This window comes from Zootoca vivipara, chromosome 5 (genome assembly GCF_963506605.1).
Source record: "Zootoca vivipara chromosome 5, rZooViv1.1, whole genome shotgun sequence".
Classification (NCBI taxonomy): Eukaryota; Metazoa; Chordata; class Lepidosauria; order Squamata; family Lacertidae; genus Zootoca; species Zootoca vivipara.
In genome coordinates, this window is record NC_083280.1 from 43,821,278 (window position 1) to 43,838,539 (window position 17,262).

The window sequence follows — 17,262 nt, forward strand, 5'->3', positions numbered from 1 at the left end:
CCCCCTAAAGCAACTAAAGAATTGAGTCCATTTGCGCACCCCTAAAGCAATTAAAGAATAGAGTCACATCATGAGGACTCAAATCATTCATTTATGTACCAAATTCACAATATATTTATTTCTCTTTCTCTCTTTTTTCCAAAAAGGCTAACACACAATGGTATCCATCGGTACAATGTGCACATCTCTTGAAAGGAACACTGATTCATCATGTGTGAAGTTCCTTGACCCCAGAGAATTTCCCTTCCACTGCAATAAAGAGAGCTGGTCCTTGCACACGTGCTAAACAGCTCCCTCCTTTGAAAGAAATACAGGGATATGGATTGAGGTGACGATTAACGTTGCCTTTCAAAAGAACAAATGTTCAGTTATTGAATACAGAGTAGCATATGCTCATTAGATATTTGCAAAACATGTAGTGATAGAGTGTGATATTTATTCAAACCCAACTGTTAAAATTTATATTTACAGCCCACTCTTTCCCAAAAGCTTGGGGTGAATAACAAATTTAAAAACAAATCTAGAATTCCCATTAGAAGTAAAACAACAAAGTAAAAAAGACTTCCTTGCTCTGAGAATGTAAAATAATATTCCTCAAAATATGGTTTTTTAAAAATGAAAAAGCACATAAGAGGCAAGCCAGATGTTGTCTACAGAGAGACGAATCTATTTTGGCTCACAGCAAAGTGTTATGACTACCAAGGGAACCCATTTGCTCAACTCAGACATTTTGTATAGCTTAAGCCAGCCTTGTATTTAACCACTCGCCTGGTCACCATGGATGACAAGGAATTACATGCAGATAAGTAGGCTGAAAGCTGCCAGAGGGAGAACAAGCAGAACATGTGTTCATCTGACAGTCCCTGCATTTCTATGCTGGGTGTGAGGAGAGAAAACCTTCTCCTTCATGCCCAGCATGCAACACTTTTTGCTAGCCAGTATTTTACATACAAGTGGGGATGGCAGAGGAGAGATGGAGTGTTCCATCCACCAGTCCTTCTCATGACTACAAAACAGGCTAGCAAATTTTTTTTTGCAGACTAGTCATTTTGGTGGCCTTATTTACAAGGCTGGCTCAAGTTCTAAGAGTTATTTATGACCCAATCCTTTCTGTTGCTGCATGAGCAAACAAGCAGGTGGAATCAGGCCCCACACCTCTTTATGAAGCAGTGCCTACACTATGAGCTGACTCAAGACATCAAGCCAACAGTGTGGATCAACCTAATTGTTGTAAACAGGCACCGCTGTCAGGTGTGGTTTAGTGGCAGAGCACAAAGCCATTACTGAGCATGGAAAAGGGCTGAGAGGCATCAGAACTGGGAAGGCCTGAAGACAGCTTGCATGCTACTGTAAAATCCGTAACAGAACCAGCTACACTGGTGTAGTCCTACCCATCCAATACCCTGTAGTAACTGACAGGCAGCACAACAGGATAGACTTACCTCACTTCCATCACACAAGTGCAAGTTACATTTTTAAATGCTAATCTCTGCACACACACAAATACACAAGTCTATAGGACCACCATGTCAGTCTATCAAGCTGACTTACTAAAGATCAGGTCATCAACTCAAGCTGCAGTGCCAGTATTTTCAGCGATGCAGTGAGAAAGCTCTCTGTTTTGAAGAAAGTGGGAGCAAAAGAACATGGCACATTTCATAATTTGCACTAGCTGAGTCCCTGAAAGGAGACTCCATGTCTTCTACATGGGGGGGGGGGGATACTCTGCAACAGTGGCTATAAAGATACTGTCTATGAGCTGGTAAAGAAAAGAGAAAATTTAAAAATTATGAAAATAAAATATTCTAGCTAAACTCTGTTTAGATCAGGCTTCCTCAACCTCAGCCCTCCAGATGTTTTCAGCCTACAACTCGCATGATCCCTAGCTAGCAGGACCAGTGGTCAGGGATGCTGGGAACTGTAGTTTCAAAACATCTGGAGGGCCAAGGTTGAGGAAGCCTGGTTTAGATCACCAGGATTTAAATCTCCTGAAATCTAAGTTCCTGAAGAGTTGGGGTTTTTTTTTTAGAATGATACCCTATAAGATTTAAGTGCTTTGGGTGAGGAATGAAGGGATGGCACAGAGTTAATGTCTTCTCATTCATTACCCACAGCATAACTCTTTTGGCAAAAATGCTGAATATTCAAAAATGCCAAATTAAAAGTAACACAAGGAAAAAAGGGGTTAGAAATGACTTGCAAAGGTATTTAATTAGAACTCTATAATAATAAGGTTTAACTCCATGCACTGGTAATTAGATTAAGCTGAAGTGGTTGCTAGACCATTCATGAAAACAGATGTTGCTTCACAGAACCTTGATATCTTTCTTAAATACCTTTGAAAACAAGGATCAGAAAATATGAACTCTTATAAAAGGGGCTTTATTGTGTTTTTATAGCATATTACATACCTTGTAAGAATCAGTTTGTTAAGTGTGAATGTCAGTTTTATTCTCTGTCCCCCTTTTTCCTGGCTATTTACAAGCTTTGTAAGAAATTGTTCTTTAATTAAGTCTAAACATAGTTTTATATAAATGGATTCCTGGAATTAAAAACGTTCAGACTTAAGAAATGATTGTTACAGAGACTGTAAGAGGCCGTAAAAAAAAGAATGCCACTTTAAACAAAGATTTCTCATTTTAATTAAAAAGATAATCATCAGAACATTCCTACATTTAACAGAACCATTTGAAGCTACTTTGGGGGGGGGGGACCCTTCTTTTTGATGCAGGCATATGTAGTGTAGTTTAGATGATATTTAATCAAAGTCCCAGCCAAGGCTATTCTATTGTGTTTTTAAGGACTGTATCTGCAATTTTAGTAGTTTAGTCAAATACATACATTGCTTATTAAACTCATCCATTGTATACTTGCAAATGGTTGCAACATAATCCAAAACTAATTTAAAGAATCATCTTGGGTTTTGTGGATTTCCTAAATTAAAGACTTCAAACAGAACATTTGATTCCAATATAACAGTAGTATTCACCATCCAAGCCACAGACTTGGTTTACAGCCCACATTTTGGCGGTGGCGGCTTTTCTATATTGATAAGCATCCATTGTTTGGAGATGTGAAAATCTAGCAAAGCTTTAGGCAACTGGTACTCACATAACACTTATTCTCCCTTATTCAGTTTCCCCTGAAAGAAGCATCAGTCTGGCTTGGTTCACATGTCATGCTAACCCAAACCATGGCTTAGTGTGACCACACAAGCCCTCAGAAAGAAGCTCAAAGCCATTTTTCTCCTCACCAGTCATTTTAGGCTGCTGCACCATTGTTTGGCTTAGTGTGTCATCCAAACCTGGGCTCATGATTTAGCTCTCTCAGATTAACCATGAGCTATAAACTTTGAATGCAGCTTGTGGTTAGTCTGGAGCAGTGGTTCCCAACAGGGGGTCCGGGGACCCCCAGGGGTCCGCGAGCTATGCCAGAGGGGTCCGCAAGATGCTACTAGGAAAAAAAAATTAAATATATTTCGTATGATAACAGATTTTTTGTTTTGGCCGCTTCCTGCATGAGCAGAGTCTAGCGCAAAACTAGAATTAGATAGAGGCAGTAGTTCTGCTGTATGCCGTTAGGTGGCGCTTTACAAACACTACTGTTTTGCAAAGAGGCAGTGTGCGCATTCTACTAACGCTCACCTCCCCAAGATGCTTTGCGTGTGTCGGCTTCATTTGTGCGCTACTGCGCAGGTACACTGTCTTCTCCATTCCCCTCCCTCCTCCCTGGTGCACGCTGCCTCTTTGCAAAACAGTAGTGTTTGTAAACAAAGCGTTGTTTTTCGCGGAAGCTACAGTTCGTGTAGTTAAAAATGGATCGTTGGTTAAAAAGTGGTTTGTTAAAACGACAAAGGCCTACAGATGAAGAGGAAGAACTGTAAAAAACGTATAAATATAAAATATAAAAACTCTTAATTTGGCTCTCACTTTTTAATTTTAGGATTAGGAATTAATGGGGGTCCTTGTCACAATAGCGGCTCGATGAGGGGTCCTCGAGAAAATTTTGTTGGGAACCCCTGGTCTGGAGAGAGGAAGAGAGTTCTGATGACCAGGAAACTGCAAGAGAGAGCTTTCTTGTGGTTGTTTGGGGAGCAACGTAGCTTGTGTGGGTATTATTACAATCTATTGCAAGCCGCCTTGAGGATCATTCAATCAAAAAGCAGGGTAGAAATTGTCTATATTAAAAAAGTGGACTCAGGATGCTGCAAGACTATGCAGTATAGGAATGGAAACTATGATTGACTTTTCTTACCAACCCAAAATGTTTATTCTGCATAATATTGAGCATCAACACTACATCCTCAGAGAGTAAATATGTACTCTTTTTTCCAGTTTCCAGCTAGTTTTAGTAATTTCATAGTGTGCATTGGAATGATTTCAGACTATTAATGCCCTTGATTATCGGTATTTCCTGTGGTGCACTGGTCTTCAAATAGTGGGTCAGGACCCACTACTGGGCTGTAGTCTAATCAAAAGTGGAGCACTACCACCATGCAGATATATAACATGAACAATTAAGAAATAGGGCCCAAATCTCTGCTTGGGTTAAACATGGGTCCCTGGTCTGAAAAAGCTAAAGACTAGTCCTGTAGCATAATTTCAACTACTCAGCGGCAGAATCTAAAAGACAAATTTGTTGAAGTAAAAAACAAAAAACAAATTTACCAAAGGGTGAAGTTAATTTTACCATTACAACAACAGATTTGTGGCTATGATGTTTTCAGAAGGTTCTAACACATTTTGCAGAAGACAGTGCTCCCAAAGCTACACACAGAATGCAAGGGAGCAAAGTTACAATTATTAGACATTCAGACCTTATCAGAGAACTTTTGTTCTCTCTCCTATGGGACAGAATCTCCTAAGGAGAAACCAATACAACTGGGAAGTTTGGGACCAGTGGCCTATGGCATCTATTATCCCTTTCCTATTCAATGTGCAAAATACTTCCAATGCTTCATAAAGTCCAGTAATCTGAAGCAAAAGTATAAATCTTATCTATTATGCAATCTAAAAATTAGCACAGCCAGTTAATACACCCATTGTGTTAACTATACACACACACACACACACACACACACACACACACACACACACTATATATATATATATACACACACACACACACACACACACATACATATAAACATTTCACCAAATAGGTCTCAAAGTGGCTTACAATAAAAATATACAATTCAACTCAATTTTGAGTGATTCCTCAAACCAACATCTAGATCAGGGTAGCTATAATGTGGTGTCCTCCAGATGCTGTTAAACTACAATTCCCATCATCCTTGGCCTTTGGCTATGCTAGCTGCAGCTGATGGGAATTCATGGCCTCCAGATGTTGTTGGACTACAGATCTAGTCAGTCACGGACTGGTGGAGGGAGAAAGAAACTGGAGGTGAATCACTACAAGACAAAAGGGTGCTGATCTTATAGATGAGGAAAGGGAAAACCAGTGGCCCTCCTACTGTTGTCAGTCTACAATTCCCATTAGCCATTAGCCACAGCATGGATGGTGAAAGGGAAGGGAAGATACTGTTGTAGCCCAATATCATCAGAAGGGCCAGAGGTTCCACACACTTATTATAGACAACTTCATAAAGGATAAGGCTATCAGTGACCATAAGTGCATACTACTGTACTTGCAAGATCAGAGGTAGCATGCCTCCAAATAGCAATTGCTAGGGGACAACAGCAGGAGAGAATGCTATGGTCCTTGTGTTCCGTGTCAGAGTTTTCCAAAAGAATCTGTTGGCCACAGTAGGAAACGGCACGCTGGATAAACAGGTCTTCAGTATGATCTGGCAGAACACTTCTTACATTACAGTATTATGGTTTGCAGACCTCTGAATTGAGGGAGTTCTGGGACCCTTCACTGTTGTGTCTGGATTCTCAAAAGGCAGCAGTGGCTAGGAACTGCCTTTGTTCACTTTGGCTGGCAAAGGACTCTTGAACTCATCTTGTAGCTATTATTAACATATTGGTATTTCCCAACAGGATTATGCAAACATACTTTGCATGAAACTGCCTTTAAAAAACACCTAGAATCTTCAATCAATGCAGAATTCTATGGCTTGCCTCTCAATGGAGTAAGGACCAAAATAAGCATTTAACAGCAATTTTAGTTCACCTGCAGCTGCCTCCAGTGCTGATTATTACTTTAAACTCCAATCCTTTACAGACATACCTGGAAATAAGCCCTGCTAATCACAGTAAGACTTACTTCTTAGTAAACATGCAAAACATTGTGGTTTTTTAAATCTGTCAGGCCAGTGCATATCTTTGATTGTCTAACACTCCTAAGAACACGTTCTACCACATATACCTTCCTACTCCTTCAAATTAGGGGATCATTGTATCAAATTTTATTTTGCCTTTAAGTCACTTTATGTGCTCCTTACTGGAGCAGAATCATATATAATACCCTGTTTCTCATATTTTAAGGCATCCCCATAAAATAAGCCATAGCAGGATTTTTAAGCATTCAAGGAATATAAGCCATACCCTGAAAATAAGACATAGTGATAGGAGCAGCAGCAATGCCGGCCGCGGCAGGAGGAGGAGGAAAAAAATAAGACATCCCTTGAAAATAAGCCATAGTGTGTTTTTTTGAGGAAAAATAAATATAAGACATGTCTTATAATATGAGAAACACGGTAAATGAATAAATAATGTTTACTACCTTTTGAAAGGCAGCATAACTTTTGCCCAAGCTTTCCCTGGCTCATAAAATAATACCATGTTATTAATGAAATTCTATTTTACCTGTTTTTATAATACTATTTATGTCTGCATCTCCATTTTTATGACACAGTTTTCTTGTTTTTATGTTGCAATCTTGTATGCTGCTTAAGAGGTTTTTAAATATCAAGTGGTTTAGAAATGCTTTGAAATAAATATAAATAAATAAAATTCTACTCAAGTGTCACCAAAGCTTCACTACATAATTAAATAAATGCTGGGTTAATCAAATTCTATGATGATGCTGAATGCAGATTTCTGCATTACAGAAGTCATTAATCTATAATATCCATGCTTTAGCAAACATGGCCAGTCACTGCAAATGTTATTTATTATTTCTTAAATTTTTAATTTACTAAATGCTATTTATACTGTTCTTCGTTCAAGGATCACAGGTCGGTTTACAATATAAAAACACAAAAATATATAACATAGTAACAAACAAAAACAATAAACCCACTTGAGGAGGTTAGGATACATTTTTTATTACTAAGGTAAAGGTAAAGGGACCCCTGACCATTAGGTCCAGTCGTGACCGACTCTGGGGTTGCGCGCTCATCTCGCATTATTGGCCGAGGGAGCCGGCGTATAGCTTCCAGGTCATGTGGCCAGCATGACAAAGCCGCTTCTGGCAAACCAGAGCAGCACACAGAAACGCTGTTTACCTTCCCGCTGTAGCGGTTCCTATTTATCTACTTGCACTTTGACGTGCTTTTGAACTGCAAGGTTGGCAGGAGCTGGGACCAAGCAATGGGAGCTCACCCCATCACAGGGATTCGAACCGCCGACCTTCTGATCAGCAAGCCCTAGGCTCAGTGGTAACCTACAGCGTGCCAATGAAGTTGGTATTAAGCACTTGCTTGAATGGGTGTTATTACTCTTCAGCATAGTCAGCTATGCTTAAGAGCAGGGGTCCCTAAACTTATCCGGCTTCAGGCCAGTGCCCGCTGCGCCAATTGAGCGGTGGGCCAGAGCGCGCGCCCATACATGATTTCCCGCCCACTTCCGGGTCAGAAATAATAATAATAATAATAATAATAATAATAATAATAATAATAATAATAGAATAAATACTAACCTCACTTTTTTGTGTACACTATGACAATACTCTTGGACATTTAAGTTCAAAAACAGCTTAGCTGGAATCTTTCCTGACTTGGCATTCCAAACTGTAGTATCTAGGTAATATGGTAAAATTCTAGTTTAGATAAATATTAGTTTGATAACTTTGTGTTTCCTTCCTAATCCTTGTGCTGCTGTTCCCTTCAGAGACTGAAAAGGATAGATCAGGCATCCCCAAACTTCGGCCCTCCAGATGTTTTGGGCTACAATTCCCATCATCCCTGACCACTGGTCCTGTTAGCTAGTAGGCCAAAACATCTGGAGGGCCGCAGTTTGGGGATGCCTGGAATAGATAGTCTCTAGAAAGGCCCCCTGACCCCTGTAGAGCTGGGGAAAGAAAGCCTTCATTCCTGCCTTTGCTCTCAGATGACACCATGATGCACTTATTCTATATAGAAGTCATAAACTCGCTTGTATATCTGACAAGATTAAACCACTATAAAATAATAGTCACTGGATCTTAATATAAACCTACCAGGCCTAAAAGGGTAATGCTTGGTCACCTTTCAACTGTATAGTGGAAACAGAGTTTGAAATCCTAACTAAATACTAACCTCCTCCAGCCCGGAAGTGCACCGGAAATGACGCTTGCGCTTGTGCATGCGCAAAAGCTATTTCTGGCGCCTTTCCGACCAGGAAGTGGGCTGTCGCGCCGCGCCAGTGAGAGCGAGTGGCGGCAGTGGCCGGTGGGAGTTGCAGGGGGCCTTAGTTTGGGGAACCCTGCTTAAGAGGAAAGTAAAACTAAGGTTGAAATAAGCATAACTCCTCACCTCACTACAGCTATTCTCTTCTAGCTGAATCTGAAGACTGTTCTCCATTTCAGTGTTCTAAAAATACAGTCAAGGCTATGTCCAATTTATGGGCCAACGCAAATGAAATTCAAGGCCCCCTTCTGTTTAACAGGCAAGTAAGTAGAGAGCAAAGGGGTAACTCATCCACCACCCTCTTTCTTAAAAGAAGCTGACTCATACAGGAAGGGTATCATCAGGTCTAGAGTAAGAGGGAAAGCTGGAAGGGGATTATTCATCCACCCAAAGGAAACCCAAAACACACCAGTTCCTAGAGCCTTAAGAGACTGTGAGAGAATGCCCTGGGGCAACATGTTAGAACTGGGGTCTAACAGGGCCAGGGGAAACAATGGGAGCATCTCTGTTCCAGCTAGATCACACCAACTTGGGGTCCCAATTGGGGACTGACTTGTGGCAATGCTCATGAGTAGGTCACCATCTGCACCTGCTCCTTCCACATCCCATGGATTTTGAACAGGAATGTGAGCCAAAAAGAGGAGCTGGTCTCAGAACTGGAAGAATCTAAGTGATTGGCAGAGATAGTCACAATGTCCATAGCCACTGATTGGTTGTTCCACCAAATGAAAAATTGTTGGAGAATTTCTTTCCCATTAACTAGAGGCAAATGAAGAATAGAAAGAATCTGGGTCCCCAAAAACTACCTCTTGTGTTCAGAGACATCCAGCAGGGGAAGCCTATTCTGTGTGATTTGGGAGGGGCACTAGGGTGAAGGAGAGAAGGGAAATACTGCTGCTTTGAGGGGAGGGGAAAGGCATTGGCTGTGCTCCCAGTTATAACTTGGGAATAGCAAAAAGACCCTTCTCTCTTTTCAAAAGCAGAACCAGAGACCTGAAACTGAGAAGGTTCTCTCCTCCAGATGAGCAGTCAGTTTTGCTACCCCTGCTTTCTGTTGGTGTTAACCCTTTGTTGCCTGCTCTCCAGCCAGCTGAATAAGAAGTACTTTTTCTAATTATTATTGAAAGCAGATGTTAAAAAAAAAAGAGCGAGAGTGCAATCATATGACAAGAAACCACATCATAGTCCCCTAAATCCAATCACATAAATACTGTTCCAGAGGTAAAGCAAGTCATGTGTAGCAGTTGATGACACAAAACTGCAATGACAGTATGTTGTGAATCAAGATATTATGTATGGTGAGCAACCAAATGCTTCTTATGTCAAGTACCAAATGGTAGCTGTAGATAATATTCTTTAGTAAATGAATAAATATTAAATAGATTAGCCACTGGCTATCAATTATTGTCAAATAATTAAAGCTTTACTTTTAGAACAATTGAAGAACTGGGAGAATTTTGCCAATTGCAGAAAGTATTGCTTTCCAAAACAATCCAGTTCCTCCCAGACATTTTACACCACCCTAAGCCAGATCACATGGAGCTCCCTCCTTCCCACAGCAAAAGCAATACTCAGTAGGCACTTATGAGCTATGCCATCTTTTGTAAATAAACATTATTGACCCTAGGGCTGAGTACCTCTGATCATATGCTGACTTCATTGCCCCCCAAGAGGAATAAAGAATTTCAAAAATAATGGATGTGAGGGGAAAATGTTTCCTGACATATCTAGGACGAAAAAAGCCAATATTCCATGCCTTGCCTTCAACTTGCCTACTTAAAGTGCGATGAAAAATGGAACTTCATGTGTTGCTTGCATGGAGCCAAGCAGTCATTCAACTGAAGTTCTCTACTATCTGGGGGTTCTGCTTTGGAGAGATGTGTGAGACCACTACAAAGCCTTGTGAAATGCATCATACAAGATGATGTCAGCCACCACCTTGGTTTGTCTCTTATGGCTCAAAGCTGCCTGAAGCAGCATGTGTTGGCATTTGCAGCACAAAGCTTTTACACAATATTCTTATGGGTCTAAAGAATCCTGCATTGCAGGGAGTTGGACTAGGTGACCTATGTGGTCCCTTCCCACTTGACAGTTCTATGACTATGTGTGCTAGACTACCAGCCCCACGTCTTTTTTGTGTACATTATGACAATACTCTTGCACATTTAAGTTTAAAAACAGCTTAGCTGGAATCTTTCCTGACTTTGCATTCCAAACTCTAGTATCTGGGCAATATGGTAAAATTCTAGTTTAGGTAAGTATTAGTTTGATAACTTTGTGTTTCTTTCCTAATCCTTGTGCTGCTGTTCCTCTTCAGAGGCTGAAAATGATAGATGGTCTCTAGAAAGGATAGATGGTCCCTGACCCCTGTAGAGCTGGGGAAAGCAAGCCTTCATTCCCGCCTTTGCTATCAGATGACACCATGGTGCACTTATTCTATATAGAAGTCATAAACTCCCTTGTATATCTAACAAGAGTAAACCACTATAAAATAATAAGCAGTCACCTGATCTTAATATAAACCTACCAGGCCTAAAAGGGTAATTGCTTGGTCACCTTTCAACTGTATAGTGGAAACAGAGTTTGAAATCCCTCCCATAAACAGGTCCCACCTTTACTGCAATGTAATGTTTCAAAGCCTCTGGCACTCACTAGGTCTCCTTGCATTTACTAACAGAAGCCTCCATGTAATTATTCACTTTGGAAACTGAATTCTCCAGGACCCTTCCCACTAACTCTCAGCTTACTAGTTACAGGTAGGTAGCCGTGTTGGTCTGACGTAGTCGAAACAAAATTAAAAAATTCCTTCCAGCAGCACCTTAGAGACCAACTAAAGCTCATACCTATGACAAACTTAGTTGGTCTCAAAGGTGCTGCTGGAAGGAATTTTTTTATTTTGTCTCAGCTTACTGCATACTTTTGTGAGAAGACCTGCATTCTTCAAAAGTGACCCAACATAGCTACCCTTGCTAGCAAAGTCCGCCTTTGAAACCAAAACCCTAAGCCTACTCCAGGCCTTTAAGAACACCTAGGTGCCCACCTACCACCATCCCTTAAAAAAACACACAACCCAATCTAGTCCAGCTTTTCCTAGACCCTCCATCTTTTCCATCAGTCCCTCTATACAGGCCTTCCCTTCAGCGTTCCTTAAGTGTGTCCCCAAGCCTCACAATATTTTCTCCCCTCAAAAATTCAGTCGCATTCTTAAGCCCCCCCGTTACCCAAATCCCTCGGGTTGTTTTTTTTTAAAAGGCATCCTCTCTCTTTCGAAATCAACCCCACATAACAGAAGCTCAAAAAAAAAGACCCAACCCGAAAAGGAAAGGTATGACTCGCCTGCCCCCCTTTCCTCCCCATACATCCCGCAGAATCCTCAGCTCTCAAAATGTATGCCTTCCCTGGTCCTCCCAGTTACCTAAACCCATTTCGCAGATATTCTGGGGTTGCCAGCGGGTTCCATATACACCACAGCCTCCGCTCTCCCTTTCGCCATAGAGCTTCCCTTTCCGAATATTCCTGCCCCCCGCCCGCCATCCCCCTCCCGCCATCCCCCTCCTCTTCCTACCACAGCAACCAGCAACAGTCACCGCCAACTCCCCGCCGCCTCACCGCATCCCCCCACCGCCATCCTCTCCCCGTTCTTTCCCTCCTCACCATGAACTTGAGGGCCTTCTCCTGCACCACCGCCTCGGCGGGGTCCATAGCCCCCCCGATCCGCCTCTGCTGTGGCTGCTGCTCCCCCGCCAGCTCCGGGCCTCAGCCGGGGCCTGGCCGCCCCCCACCCCTTCCCTTCTCCCTCCCTCAACGCAAGGCCGCAGCCACCGCAGAGTCAGGAGAGAAACCTCCGTTTTCCTCCGGCTCAGGTAAGTGGGAAATGTAGTCCCCGGCCGTTCTCCCGAGAAGTGCCCGAGTGGACATCGCGGACTACAATTCCCAATAAGCCCCGCGCACAGGGAGACGGCGCACCCGGCGCTGTTGCTTCCGAAGGCAGCGAGAAGACGGGGGAAGTGGCGGCGCGCTCGGGTGGGCCGAGCTGAGCTGGGTTAAGGGGAAGGGGGAGCAGGGAGGAACGGCTGCCTCTCCCAGCTGGCGGGAGAAGGGGCTGATGGAAGCTGTAGTTTCCGAAGGGCTGCAGGTGGACGAGCCGCAGTTGCTTTTCCTTCTTCCTTCTCAATCTGGGAAAGGAGAGCATAGGCTTGCAACCCGATATGCAAAAGATGTCGCTGCTTATTAAGACACTGCTGTGATTTTAGGCGTGGAAGTTTGTAGGTTTCCAGATCGCAGCAAGGTATGCATCTTATGTGAAATAGGAACCAAAGAATTGTGCGGTTGGAAGGAACCCAAAGAGTCATCTAGTTCACACACCCCTGACCCCTGCAATATAATTTTTGACTGATAGCATCATACTTTCGTAATAAGGGATAGGGCTGCTGGGGCCAGAGGTCAGATCCTTTGGGCAGCTGCTGAGGGTCCAGCATTCGTGGGGTGGGGGGCACCATACACTTAAAGCACCATATATCACTTTTAACAGTCATGCGTTCCCCAAAGAATCCTGGAAACTGGGAAGAAGAATGTCACTCTTCCAACTTCCCCCTTCAGCTGTATACATTTTACAGGGGAGAAAAAAGTAATTGCATTTTCTTCCAAGGGAGAATCTGTGGCTTTGTGAGCACCAAGGGAAGGCCTCAAGGGCACCTTTGTGCCTGCGGTCACCATATTGGCAACTCCCTGATATAATACATTTCTGGAATGCATGCTGATTTGCAGCATTATATTACTGAATGCTAAACACTGGAGAGAAGGGGATTAAGAAGTTTGCGGGGCTTTGTACCCTATGTTTATCATAGGGATTGCATCTGACTGGGAAAAGCCTGACTAGTTATTTTGTTTGTTTTGTTTTCAGTCTTCTTGCCAAGATACAGCTCTTCCCACCACTACCCCAATTCATTTTAAAGGTATATGGCAGGAGCAGCTAACTTCCAGATGTTGTTGGGCTCCAACTCCCATCAGCCCCAGTCAAAATGGCCAATGATCAGAGATGATAGGAGCTGTAGTCCAACAATATTTGGATGGCCACAGTTTCACTGCACCTGCTATACAGTACGTATAGACATTTTGTGAATAGACAGCTTCTGGCCATGGCTCTGTTCTTCATGTGGCAAAATCAACTGGGCTCCACAAAGCACTAGCTCTGGGCTCCACCTCAGACAGCAGATGTTTTGATTTCAGGAGTTGGTAACCATAGATTAGAAACATTGTGAAATATGAAATAGACAGTACAATTAGGTTTTTTTATTAGTAGCCATACTCTTCTCAGAATATTGGACTTCATGTGAGCTTGTATTATTAGTGTTATTGTTAGGTTTGCAGCATGACAGTAGATGGCACTCGACAGAAAATGATAACCCATTCAACAAAAATGTGCAGGTCCCTGCCCTGAGGCGATTACAATGTAAATTTCAAATTTCAACAACGGAATACAGCAGAGGAGGCTAAGGAGAAAGAAAGTCAAGTTTAGCCAAAGGAGAGAGCAGAAATAACAGTTGCACAGTAAGGAGGGGTTATTGTAAGCAAATTCAGACACTCATACCTTAACTTTGTTTCATCTGGCAGGTGCATCTAGAGAGGGCCTGGATACAAACCTTAACACAGCTATGTACTAATTGACTGGCCTTGGGCATGCTGCTATCTTTCAGCCTCAGCCCATCTGTCAGATTAGAGAAAAAATGACATGCTGCAGGAACAAGTCTATGAACAAGATAGACTGTAATGATAGACTGTTGAGTAAAAATGTTAAATAATACTACCATACAATAAATAGCCTCCCAAAGTCCTTACAGTCTGGTTAAACTATTTAAGTTGCTATCAGTTTACCCTCTGAGTTTCAAAACTGTGATCATGTTCATCCAAGACTCAATCCTATTTGTGGATTTTTGTGTGTGACATTTCTCTTCCTCATATCATCTAAGTCCCCCTGGCAGTTTAGAAATGGACCTTGTAGCAGTGGAACATTTTTGGAGATCAGTTGTTAATTTATATCAGTTTAACTAAATTAATTGAGAGCAAGTCTAGTGGCTAGGAGCATGACCCAGTCACCCTTCACATCCTCTCCACCCCTTTCCATATATAGGATTGTTCTTCTGCCAATCACCTCCCTCGCTATAGCGGTCATCTAGCTGGATGCCTGCCTCCTTCCCCCACCTCCTCTCTCTCTTTCATGGAAACATTCCTGCAGGGCAGTTGATGATAGAAGGGAGAGGGAGCAGTCCAGATGGCATGTGCTCTGATGTGGGCCACAGTTTTCACCCAACAGCTTGCATAGGAGACTGAATTTGATCTCTAGAGTGTCAGCTGGGAAGCCCCTGGTTCAAATCTCAACCATGAACTCACTAGGTAGGCTTTGTCAAACCTCCTGTCTCTCATCTGCATAATGGGGATAATATAACTGATATGCCTTACCAGTTATTATAAGGTTAATTATATCATCGATATGAGGCACTTTCAATATTTAGAAATTGTTGTGCAAAGAAGCCAAAGAAGTTTTTCTTATGGCACATACACGACAAAGAAACTTGACTGAGTATTCGCTCCTTTCCAAAGTCTTCTTAAGAATTCCAGGCCTCAGGTTGGAAGACCTGCTCCTTCTCCAGAGAAGTAGAATATCTGCTTCTGTCTAGAAGCAGCTGTAACTGGTCAAGATCGCTTGCGGTAGTGCTGAAATGTTCACATGGAACATCTGTGACAAGAAGCGTCCTTGGATTAATCTGGGTATATCTCTGCAGTGACTGGCAAATACGTTTTTTATAAACAGATACTTCTATCACAGATTCAGGGGTGGGGATAGTGTAATTTATAAAGCCATCCACACCCTGGGATTTCATAACCTTTGAGATTAACTCTCCCTGCGCTCATCTTTGGGGAAGTGAAAACGACCATTTTCCAAGATAGGCCCGCATCTATGGAATTCCATGCTTCCCCAAGAGAAGTTGCTAAGTACAGTATGTACAGTATGTGACCCATGGGGTCACGAAGAGTCGGACACGACTAAACGACTAAACACACAGTATGTTGTTAAATTATCTTGCTTGTGCAGATAAGGATGTGGGTGGCGCTGTGGTCTAAACCACTGAGCTTCTTGGGCTTGCCGATCGGAAGGTTGGTGGTTCAAATCCACACAACATGGTGAGCTCCTGTTACTCTGTCCTAGCTTCTGCCAACCTAGCAGTTCGAAAGCATACCAGTGTGAAGATAAACAGCGTTTCTGTGCACTCTGGCTTCAAAACATAGCGCTAATTTGCCACTTGCATTTTTCAATCATCTGTGCAACTCAAGAAAAAGGCTATTCACTCCTATAATTGTCCCAGGAAAAATCCATGTACTGTAATGTCATTGTCTTGGTGATTTTTGCAATAGAATATCACTCACTGCCTCCAAGACTTTATCAGCCAGTATCATCCCTGGCGTGCTCTGGTCCATGGGGTCAAGAAGAGTCGGACATGACTAAATGACTAAACAACAACAACATCATCATCCCTGGGGTGAATTCAATGTCAGTAGATAGTGGCAATAATCAATTTAACAAGGAATAGTGGCCACTTGATTTTCAATGAAGACTACCACGTTTCTCACCCTTGTTATGCCTCCTGTTTTTACATTTCTAGTGACTCTTTGGGGAATCTGTAGAATCAACCCTTGAAATAATGGAGATCTTCCATAATTTCAGTTCCTTTGGGCATTATCGCCTGAATTATAACACTTTAAATAATAAGAACGATGTGTTTAAATTAAATTTGCAGGGCTGGCAGCTGCATGCATTCAGACTTATTACTATCCTTACTGACAGCTTCTTGGGCTAATTCTTTCCAGGCTGAAATGAGAAATGAAGGGAGTAGTTTGTGGTGGAAGAAGAAGTTAATAGGATAGTTTCTTGCAATGCATATTGTGAGGGGGATGTGCTAATTGTTCTGCACTTGTAGTCCGTACTAACCATAAGATATAGGGCTTTCTGGATTATAAAGAAGGCAAATTATTTAATAATGTGGGTGATTTGAATAAACTGGAGGGGGATACATGTCACTTTCACTTTTCAAGACACAGCATAAAGATAGAAGACAAATGCAAATTGAAGGGACAAGCGTAAATGTAATGGGAGAAAAGAAGACGGAATGGACTCTGATGACAGGGAGGTTGTGGTTATGAAACTATTAGGGCTTTAATGTTTAGAACTGGAGTTTAAGGAGGTGAGTACTGTACAGTGTAAGAGGTTCAATGTTACCAACTTCATCTCGAATCCTGTTTTTCAGCTATATCATAAACACTCTGCAGTTTCTTGCTCTTCTATGAATAGCCCATGACCTTGTTACAGAACGCCATCTCCAAAATCTGCTAGAATCCTTGAGTCAGTATAGCAGAGAGACTAAGAGGCTGAGCTGTAAACCTCAGCAAGTCTGAATGTGCCATGATTCAGTAGCTTTAGACCATGCACCCCCAAACTTCAGCCCTCCAGATGTTTTGGACTACAATTCCCATCATCCCTGACCACTGGTCTTGTTAGCTAGGGATCATGGGAGTTGTAGGCCAAAACATCTGGAGGGCCGCAGTTTGGGGATCCCTGCTTTAGACGCACCACTCATTATCAAGCTCGCACACCTACAACACAGAAATAGCAATACCTACCCTACAGCAAAGATCATATGCACATCTGCAAAACAGAGGATGTAATGTGGGTCACACACACACACCCCTTGCAA

General features: G+C 42.3%; 1 protein-coding gene across 13 annotated transcripts in view; it reads right to left on the reverse strand.

The window, feature by feature from the left end:
* The window catches only part of BTRC (beta-transducin repeat containing E3 ubiquitin protein ligase), a 130,366-nt gene extending 117,750 nt beyond the window's left edge, over positions 1-12,616 (reverse strand). For 3 of the 13 annotated variants that reach the window (XM_035133691.2, XM_035133695.2, XM_035133685.2), the window contains exon 1: positions 7,825-11,344. Coding sequence is in view for 7 of the 13 variants with exons in the window: in XM_035133689.2 (XP_034989580.1) it covers positions 12,167-12,214 (48 nt within the window). In the remaining 6 variants the exon portion in view is untranslated. Of the gene's footprint in view, positions 1-7,824; positions 11,345-12,166 lie in introns of those variants that run through there. The other 10 variants (XM_060274691.1, XM_035133690.2, XM_035133687.2 and 7 more) reach the window with 8 other exon arrangements.
* Positions 12,617-17,262: the final 4,646 nt, after the last annotated feature.